The sequence below is a fragment of the Cupressus sempervirens genome, chromosome 11 (genome assembly GCF_028749045.1).
Source record: "Cupressus sempervirens isolate cs-2001-9-10 chromosome 11, ASM2874904v1, whole genome shotgun sequence".
Taxonomy (NCBI): Eukaryota; Viridiplantae; Streptophyta; class Pinopsida; order Cupressales; family Cupressaceae; genus Cupressus; species Cupressus sempervirens.
This window is the reverse complement of record NC_143128.1, coordinates 627812172-627823121: the sequence shown is the minus strand read 5'-3', so window position 1 is coordinate 627823121 and position 10950 is coordinate 627812172. Positions and strand designations below refer to the sequence as shown.

Genomic DNA, 10950 nt, shown 5'->3' with positions numbered 1-10950 from the left:
TGGACAAATGAAAATTGAAGATATAAGATATGCCTCTTGTGTATCATCCTACCATACACAAAACTCACACCACTCTTTAACCTAGTGAGACCACTCAATGATCCATCATTGATTGGACATTTGTTTTATGTTTATTACTATTTTCTTGTTGTTTCCCTCATGGCAACATCTAAAAGAAGGTGCATTGTATGAACCACTGTAGGAATCAAATAATTCTAGGGGGTGAGTATGTCCTAGGTTGTTAGTTTAGATCAATATTATCAAGACATCTCTAGTGAAAGATTTAGATCTCAAACTCCAAAAAAATTTTCTTGGAGGGTATGTGCATAATCATGGTATGCCAAGAAGTGACAATGGAAAAAATAAAATGTTTTCTACATGTCAAACATGTTAAAAAGTGTTTTAACTTTTTGCAAGGGTAGGAGAAAATTTGAATTTAGTTTGGTACCAAACCTAATCAAATACTAGATTTAAAATCGAATATCTATTTTTAAATTGGATAACCAATTTGAAAAAAACTACACATTTAAGTAAAATATGCATAACTTTTATTTTTTATAGGTTTTGGAAAGGTAATTAAGAGATCTACAATATTAAATAGATAATTTTATTATATTATGTTTGAGTAATAAGGTTTTTTCTTATTAACTCTATTTTACTTAAGCTAAACTTTATGCATATTACAATTGATTCTTTTATTAATTATTATCATGCAATCTAGGTTAGATTCCTATTAGGGTTTTGATCTCCTTTTATAAGGCTGCATATATCTCTTTGTAACATTCATTCATTCAATACAATTTATAATTCTAATTTGCACATCAAGAATGTCTCATATTTTTTGGATCTATGCATTCGAGCCTCCATAGCTTTGCTTCTCTCTTTCTGTGACAGGTGTTTGCATGCACTTCAAAAAACTCTACATCGTTCATTTATTTACTATTATTTTTAATGTTAATTATTTTGAGAAAAAATAATGAAGAGGGATACAACGAGGATGAAGAGAGAGATAGAGGGGGAGATTGGAGATGGAAGAAACAAATATATTGAAGAGAGGGAGAGGGAGAGGGAGAGGGAGAGGGAGGGAGCGGGGGGGGGGAGGGAGAGGGAGGGAGGGGGGGGGGGAGAGCGAGAGAGAGAGAGAGAGAGAGAGAGAGAGAGAGAGAGAGAGAGAGAGAGAGATAAGAAATATGGAGATATAGAGATTTAAATGTATAGAAAGGAGGTGATAGGGAGAGATAGATGGAGAGAGAGAGGGAGATGTGACGAGAGAGAGAGAGAGAGAGAGAGAGAGAGAGAGAGAGAGAGATATGAACAGAGACAAATAGGAAAATAGCCTTCCATAACTCTTATGATGTACCTATTGCACACTTAGGTGCGATTGCTAGTTTATTAATATTTTATCTATATTTCCTCACATAAATATATATTTCTTATGTATCAAATGTAAACATATATGTACTCTTAAATCACTTTTGATTTTTTTTTATGGTCAATGTTAGAACTTAATAAACTATTTTCTTATTAATAAAATCAAATTGATTTAATTTTGAAGTCACTTTTTATCTCTAGTTTACTTAAGCTAAACTTTAGGCATATAATAATTAATTCTTTTATTAATTATCATCATGCAACCTAGGTTTTACCTTTTAGGGTTTTGATTCCTTTATCAGGACAATCTCTCTTTGTAATTTATTCATTCATTTTTGATAATATCAACTTCTCTTTTTACTCATCAAGAATGTCTCATTTGTGGATTTAAGAATTTTGACTTCCATAGCTTTTGCTTCTCTCTTTCTGTGACAAGTGTTTGCATGTAGGTGATTCTTGGGAGTTGTGGGGTTGATCTTTCATCAACTTCAACATGGTACCAAAGCTCTAGATCTTCATGCCCTTGTTCTGTGTAATACCCCTCCAAGGGATCCAAAATAACTAATCTAAAGTTTTACTAAGTTTGCCAAATATTTTTTTATTTTAAAGATAACATATAACAAAAATTATAAAATAGTAAAAGCAATAACATACATTCATACATAAGCAACACATAAACATATTACATTTCTTAGGGATCCCAAGACATTGAATTACATTTAAATTTAAATAATACTAAATCCAATATATAACACATCCACATTAAAGATTAACTACAAGTACATATCCATTTAAATAATATGTACATTTGTCCGAAATGCCACCTGTCAATAATCAGAATGCACAATCATCCACTGTAAATGTCATAGGGTATGAAAGGTTGAAAGAATTTACATCATAAAATAGATTGCATCATCTCTTTAAGATCAATAAAGTTAAAATACAATAAAATTAGTATAACCATCCATCATACTACACAAAGATAGAATGAAAGGAAATGTAAAACAAGGAACTCCAGCCACAACATTAACTGATGTATCTCAATGGTAAAATTAAAAAGAACTACCACCCGACCTCGTGGTAACCCTAAAAGGTCCACTCCCATCACACTAAGGAGATAGTCTCAAGTCCCAAATAGGATAACAAACTCAAAAGTCAAATCCAACATCTAAGTCAAGGAAAACTTAAAAGCAATCTAACTCAAAGGTACCAACATAAAATGACATCTAAACCCAGAGGCTACAATGACACGTAGGGAATCTATAATGCTAGTGAGAAAGTTTCATTGCACAAGCCACCTCTAAGGTTACCTGACTGGTCTTTTAATCCTGCGCCCCCCTAGTGACTCTATGTGGCACTAGTATCCTTTCATACTGACAAGGCATACTAACGATGGATGGTCGCAACCAAGTGTCCTCTCTACTCCCATCCTAGTCTATACTAGCACTCAAGGCATGGGCGAGGAAAGACAAAGACTCTTATTAGTTCATTTTAATCTCATTTAGTGTAGTATTTTCACTTTTTAAATAATCTACAATGCGTTACCCATCAGCCTCTTTAGGGCCTTAGCCTCCATTGCAAGTCACATCCCAACTTAACATATAGATAACCTACCCTAAGCTCAAAAAAGCAAAAAGATCTCAAAATACAAAAAAACCATACATCAGTTCTCTAAACAAGCAACTGAAAAGTACCAAAATCACTTGGTCAAAATATAAGCATCACTAATACAATCATCCTAAAAGGATTGATCCAAAAAAGTAAACATAAACCAAATCATAACATCATATGTAATCACCAAAACAATACTTCCTGGCCTCTGGTAAACATCATAGAACTGGTCAACACTCTAAGTCAACCCCAAACCCGACATACAAGAAAGGATACAACATATATTGTAGTGTCTAAAGCTTTTAATAGTGGAGACCCCTCACAAGGTAGATCATATCTTATGATCGAACATTGTAACCCTAATAGGTTAACTTTATTGTTGCAACATTGAAGATTTGTGGGTTTCATCCCCACCCTAGTTTTACCTTCACATTGAAGTGTTTCTAGGTTACCAAATCATTGTGTTATGTGTTGAAACCTTTCATGAATGTGATGTATTTCATTTATCTTTCAGCATTACAGTTTTAATTGTAGATCTATTTGTGATGGATTAGGTGTGAATTCATTAAATTGGTTTTGAAGATAAGAAGTCCCGATTCACCCAACACCCCCCCACCTCTTCTTAGTATCTTATTTCCCATTAAATCATTCCAACAATGGGACCCTGTGGTGAGGGATTTGGGCATTGCTATGTGGAGACTTCACAATGATTAACATAGTATAGAGATGCATATTTTGGATTCAATTATGTGTCATATTTTTGCATCATCAAGGTGAGAAGAGTTAGAGGAAATATCTCCTTCATCTCTTCTCATCCTAATGATGGATCATTGATTTCTCTAGCTTTTTGCATTCTTATTGTTGATCACTAAGTCTGATTCAAAATGTTCATGCAAGAGTATGTCACATAATCAAATCTAGAATTTGCATCTCTCTACCATGACTGATTGTGAAATCTCTCTATGTTAATGATTATCACAACTTAATTAGATTTTATTTCATTAGATTGTAATGAAGATGGTGTGTGAGGTTGTAGTAATTTCATAGAATTAATATAAGACAATAAAGATATGTATTGTCAACCTATAGAATTTTTGTGTAATATGAGTCATTTATATTAAATTGTCTATTATCACATAAATGTTTTAGAGTATGTATGATTATATATGTAAACTTCAGGTTCTACTCAACTATAGAAGCATCATAACTAAAAGAGAGATGGTCATTTGTTACATGTAGTAAAGTATTTTCTTATAATGGGAATAAATAAGAGTAAGATAATTATCTTTTATTTGTATTATTATTAATATTAAATCTTTTTCTCTTATACTAATCATAAATAAAGTAGGTGCTTATCTTTTATTGTGTACTATATTGGTTTAGTAGGATGATGATAGATTTCTAAAGACATAGAAAAGTTATGATAATAAAATTGATTAGATCTTTTATCAAATTAGATCTTGAAATTTTGATTATTATAAAACTAAAAAGTTGATAAAAGAAGATGAATTAGATATGTTAACAAAAAAATTAATAAATTAATTTTAATTCTTAAAATATGAGATAGAGATGATTTATCCTTTCTCGTGATTGATCCCCCCAAGGTTGTTCCTATCACCCCATATTTGGGGAAAAGTTATAATGAGGTGGTGAGAGGATCGAAGGAGAGCACTATGACAATGGATCTTCCAAAGGTCGTATAAGGAGTTGTGGGCCTGAATTTTTTTTCTGTCAGACTCTCTAGCAAAGAATATATCCTTTTCCTTAAACATCTTCTTAGTAGGAATATTTTTAATGATCAGGCCATCGATTAAGATGGTTAGAAAATGGAGTGGCCATTGGAAACTTAAGGGTAGTGTCTTAATGTCAACGCTCCTAGGTGGAATTTTCTCCTCAAGTTTACCTTATAGAGTGATATTAACATGGTGTTATTGGGTACTTAGAGTTATGGAAACCATGGTTTGTTGTTGGGTTGGTGGAAACAAGGATTTGACCCTAGAACTGAACTCCATCACTTGGCCACTATATGGGATCATTTTCCTAGGTTCCCACTTGAATTCTTGGATGAAAAAGTCCTTAATAAGATTGGTAACTCATTTGGACACTTCATTACTCTAGACGTGGTTATAAGATCTATATCTAGGTGGGTTAGTCTTTTCTTGAATTTTGGTTAATGTTGCTACCAACCAACCCCTCGCAATGACTATCTCACTCAAACCCAAGTGGGGGAAGAGAACCAAAGCTTTGGATTATGATAAAGCAACCCCTTTTGCCAATTATTCTTTAAATTTGGTCACTTGGATGTACACCGTAAAGATTCATTCCAAAAAAAGAGGCAAAAGTGTCCTCACATGGGATCTCCAAGGTTGGTCGTAGTGAGGCAGGTTCCACCTCAGCTACCCCCCTTTTGGTGATGCAGTTGGTTAAAGTACAAATGGACCCCCCTTTAGTGGAACAGGGTGAGATAGAGACTATACTGGAGGATTCAGAGGACTATCCCTTCACCAATGAGATCAATGAGATATAGTTAACCCTAAAGGCTTCCATACTAGATTCAGGTGAGACAGTGTTAGAAGAGTGCAAATTTCCAAGGAAACCTTTTGAGGTCATGGTTGACATCAATATGAAGGAAAATGAAGATGTCTCATACCTTCTCACTCTAGGATTGACTAGGGCTATCAAGCAACTTTGGGGGGACTCCCTCAGTTCTCTTGGTTAGTTGAGCTTGACAGAAGACCAAGAAACTACCTTACTAGAGCCACAAAATGATGACAATTATGGAAGATGGGAAGAATTACAGAGAAAAAATTGGGGAAACTTGAAGGCAGATGTGGGAAGTGAGGTCAAAGTGGGGAGACCCAATAATAGATCAACTAGAACAAATGCTTAGAAATGGAGATTGCTAATGGAAAATAATCAACATTGGAAAGTACCTAAAGGAGAAGAAATAAATGAATGCCTTATCCTAGAATATTAGGGATTTGAATGACCCCCAAAGATAGTTCACGAAACATAAAAAATTGATTATGTATAACAAAATTGATATCCTACTACTTTAAGAGGTTAAGATGAAGTATGATAACTTTGATACTACTGTGAATTGCCTTTGGATAGGTGCTAGCTTCCACTATACAGAAGCTACTGGGGCTTATAGTGGTATTTATAGTTTGTGGAATCCAAGTAAGTTCTCAGATAAATTTATTTCCTTCATACATAAGTATTTGGAAATAATGTCTAATTACCATGATACCTTCTAGCTCCTACTTAATATACATGCCCCAAACTCTTAGTCTAGAAAGGTGCTGGTTTAGGAGGATATCACTAAAGTTTTGTTCATTAATGGTAATGCACTTTGTATGATTGACTTTAATACCCCCTTTTCCCATCTGAAGAGGAGGGGGGTTCAACAAATATTTATAATAGTATGTTAAATCTGGGTAATTTCATTAGTAGGAATGATATGATAGACATTGAGCTTTTGGGATCCAAGTTTACTTGGTCTAACAATAGGAAGGGAAATGACTTTATCCAAGTCAGACTAATAGGTTTCTATCTCTATAGGGTGGGACATCTCCTCTTCCTCTACTCTCCATGCTCTTCCTCGAACAACCTCAATTCACTCTCCTATTCTCCTAGTCTAGAAGGAGAACAATTGGAAAGTGCTACACCACTTGCATTATGAGATGATGTGGCACTCTTGCCCATAATTTTGGTATAAAGTTCATGAGTTGTGGAGTATCAAAGTGAAAGGAATGATTATGTTTAGGAATGACATTGTGCTTTTACACATATAATAGAAATGAAAGCTAGTTAGGCCTTAAAAGACCACCTATTAACATCATTTATGATAATATAGACCATTTTTGTTTAGATGCAATCACATAATCCTAGCTTAAACAATGATGGGATGTGACTCCTTTATTAACAAGGAAATATGCCACCCAATTTCCTTCACGATACTCATGAGAAATTAAAAAAACATTGAGAGTCATTCAATATTTATGTACAATAATTTATGATGTTCCTAATAGTCCTACTAGGAGGGGAGAGACCCTTTAAGAACTTAATGATGTTTAAGGAATCGCTCTCAATCCACACTTTAGCTAAACCTTTTTTTTTTTTTTTAAAGCCCAAATAGATTGCTCTAGCCTCGACTACATGGTTATTCATTAGTAGATTTAGTTAAGATTTAGCAAATAAAATAATAATTATATCTATTGGTTACTTAATTTGATAATAATCTTATCTAATATAATGAGGCATCTTGTTCTTTATTCTTTGAAATAAATTATTAAGCCCTTCAAAAATTAATCAATGTTTAACATCCTATTTATTTCTCACTTAATATAATACAATAATAAGTTTTCAAGCTTGGTTAGCATAAGCATCTTAATTTTCTTTAAATTTTTTAATCTTATTCCACCATCATGACATGTTTATCATACAACCAATACTTAATAAATAAATTTACAAATATAAAGAATACCTCCTTCTTGAAGATAATTTTATTGTTCGATCTAGTTTAAATTATTTTAAAAGAAAGATAAATAGTAATTTATCAAATTTTTATTTTTATCTTATAGGGTTGTATTTGTTTATTATTATTTATCATTATAGAAAAATTAAAGACCAAATGACTAGACATCATTCATATAATTATTCAATAATATTTTTGGCATAATTTTAAAGAAGCCATTCAATGAGGCAAGTGCTATTTCTACAACAATTTGCTAAATATATTGCATTTCAGTTAATTTGCAATGCAATAATAGTTTTTCAAATAAGAAAATTTATGTAAGCTCTTTATTGAGACCAAAATATGAAAGGAGGCTCATATATACAACTAAAACTAAACAAACATAGTATATGGAGAACGAAAAGAAAACTAGATAATGTGTTATCTATCCTTAGAATTGAAGCCCATGGAATTTTTTTTATAGTGTTAGCAAGGGTGTATATTCTACACCCACCAAGTTATTCTATATGGTAGAAGAAAGGTATGCATTCCAAGAGCTATTAAAATGAACATTTAACAAAGTTACTTGTAGAACTCAATAACCCATAAACCATTGACACACCAAACCGGCTTAATATCTCTTACAAATTTTGTAGCTTTTGCAAGGTTGCCAAATTCCTCCTTTGTCCTCTCTTTCCCCCTTGGATTGTATGCCAACATTAAAAGATCTATATGAAATAATTGTCTAGCAAATGTAGTGGTCTCTACATCTATTGGTAAGATACAATCCACTACAATCAACTTTCCATTCTTTGATAATGCCTTGTGACAATTTTTCAAAAGCCTTATGCAATGATCATCACTCCAATCATGTAAAATCCACTGACCAAAAAAATATAAATATAAATTGTCCAATTCAATATTCAAATCAAATACATTTTCAAATATCATATAGATAATAAATTAGACCATAACCAACAAACAACTAATTTCATTGTAAGAATTATTATTATATCATGTAAGATTTTTATATTGTAAGCTTCAATACTTACCAAAAGTGTAATTATTGTATTTGTTTAAAAAAGAATATCACATTTCTCTAGCTTAACTAATGTTTGCTTAATAATCCATTATTTATTCAATAATAATGTCAAAATTATAACGACTTTCACAATAGAGTTGCAACCTTCAAATTGCTTTATGCATTTAAGTTGTTTATAAATTTGATGACAAATGTTGAAGAACTAAACGCCAAATATATTAATTGAGAAATTTCTCAATAAAATGACCTAAAAAAAACATATTTTCCTATATCAAGGTAATTTTATTTTGAAATCAAATACCCACCTCATTTGATAAACAAAACATATATCTAAAGTAGAAACATAAGTATTATATTCTTTATTTAAAATCTAAATGCTAAAATACTAGAAAATACCATTTGAAACTTCACATAATTATTTAAAATTCTGAATTTGAATTACATACCTTCATAAAAATAGCCTTGCTGGATGGTACACATTCAAACATGTCTCCTCCAAAATGTGTCACTCTTTATGAAAAATTCATTCAAAATTGTTTATTTTGTGGTTTATGAGTGATTCAAATAGAAATCTTAAAGTAGAATATAAATAGAAAAATAATAGATATTTTCCATAACAAGTCAAAGTCAATGTTTAAGTAATATAGGTATTTTTAGATTTTTGTTGTTTCTGAAATAGATAGTGTTTAAATTTTTTATCAATGTTTTAGGTCAATCTTCAAGATCCTTTTTCATAATAGTCAAGAGCATAGATTAGACAACATTTTGATTTATGATCACACTCTAATCCATTAAACACAATCTGAATTATTGATCAATATCTGAAATACAAAAATTAAAATTTTAAAATTGAAATCCTAATTATCTCAATAACAACTCACAAAATATAATCCAAAACTTTATGAAAAACTCAGACAATGTAATCTCTAACAAAGTTAGAACAATCACTAAAATCTAATTAATCAGAAATAAAATAGAAATGATAGGTACTCATTAACACATTGATTAGTAACCTGGATAGTCAGGGGCATCTTTCACAACATGAGGCAAGTCAAAAAATTCACTCCCTTGATATGAGGGTACTTGGAGAGTATATGATTGAGAGTAGACCCAACTCCACCTCCCACATCCACAAGCTCCTCCAAATCTTTGAAGCCCTGATAGACATCAAGAATCTTCTCCATCATCATTACAGAGTGTTCAGACATGGCCTTGTTGAATACCACATTGAATCTCTGGTCCATGGCAGGGGACTCAAATGCATGCACCCCATGAGCTTTGATGAATAGCTGACTCCCCTCAAGAACAGCATCCTTAGATGAAACCAAGAGTCTATAAACACCTTGTCCTGATTAACCAGTGTAAATGGTGCCAAGGACTTCCCATCCTTGTTAGACACAAGTATTTGCAGAGAGGAATAAGACCATAGAGCCTCTCAGGCTTCCCATTATTGCCCGTGGTTAAAGAGCAGGTGAGGAGTGAATGACTTGCTAGGACTCTTAGAATCCTATCTAGAGTAATTGCTGCATTTGGGTTTGTTACATTGGGAATTTGGGCCACAACCTGCATTGGCTATGATTTGTAGCACATCGAGTTCTAATGCAACTTTCATAGCAATGGGTAGACAAGAGGAGGTGCAAAGCTGCAGCGCCAAGAGCCATTTCTCCTCATTATTAATTGTTGCATCATTAGAGGACATTTTCGCAGTTCTAGTTTAGAATTTGATACACAATGAGAGAGTCTGTCACATTTTATTATAGATATATAGAAAGATGGCCACAATATAGAATCATATAATGAATGTATTTTTGTATATCCGATGATCATAGCACATGGTACATGCCGATTGCTACCATTCCTTCCATCGGTAGAGGTGGTGGTTCTGAAAAATGTGCATACGACTTACAAACTATTAAAAATCTAGCGGGGAAATGTGCAGAGGAAGCGTATGTTTCCGTCCACGTTCATCGTAGATTTCGGCACTGTCACGATGTGCACACTGAAATTTGTGCAGTGGGATTCCGAGGCAGTGGTCATATGTAATGACAAATTATGAAATTGACTAATTCAGAGATGCTTTAATTCATTTGTTTTTTAACAAGGCTGCAATCTAATAGTTGTTGAAGAATGTAGGCTTTTTACAAAATAGCTAAATATTTTGACAAGAAAGAAGATAGGATTGAAAATTAAGTGGAGAATGACATCTAAACTTTGGCAAATTGTTGGAACATCATATTCCTAGATTCCTTCTCAATAATACAATACTAAACTAAAAGACAACATAAAATCTTCGAAACTATATTATGTCTAAATTTTTATTTGAAAAGTGTTTTGTTTCAATTAGACTTTTTCAAAATACTCTCCAAATGCATCAAACTACTGCCCAATTATAGATTTTGACATCTAGGTGTCAACTATTTCCCAACATCATCAAATATTTATATTATTCATTCCTTGCTTCAAGAGTTTT

At 32.5% G+C, this 10950-nt stretch overlaps 1 protein-coding gene and 1 pseudogene across 1 annotated transcript; both read right to left on the bottom strand.

Moving 5' to 3' along the window:
- Positions 1-3225: 3225 nt before the first annotated feature.
- On the bottom strand, positions 3226-10179 carry LOC149531283 (caffeic acid 3-O-methyltransferase pseudogene; annotated as a pseudogene).
- Positions 8021-10179, bottom strand: LOC149531284 (isoflavone 3'-O-methyltransferase 4-like). Its single transcript, XM_089809143.1, has 3 exons — positions 9481-10179; positions 8927-8990; positions 8021-8320 (listed from the first exon to the last, which is right to left on the bottom strand). Exons 2-3 carry the CDS (start codon positions 8966-8968, stop codon positions 8021-8023), a joined length of 342 nt encoding a protein of 113 aa, XP_089665269.1. The 5' UTR covers positions 8969-8990; positions 9481-10179.
- Positions 10180-10950: the final 771 nt, after the last annotated feature.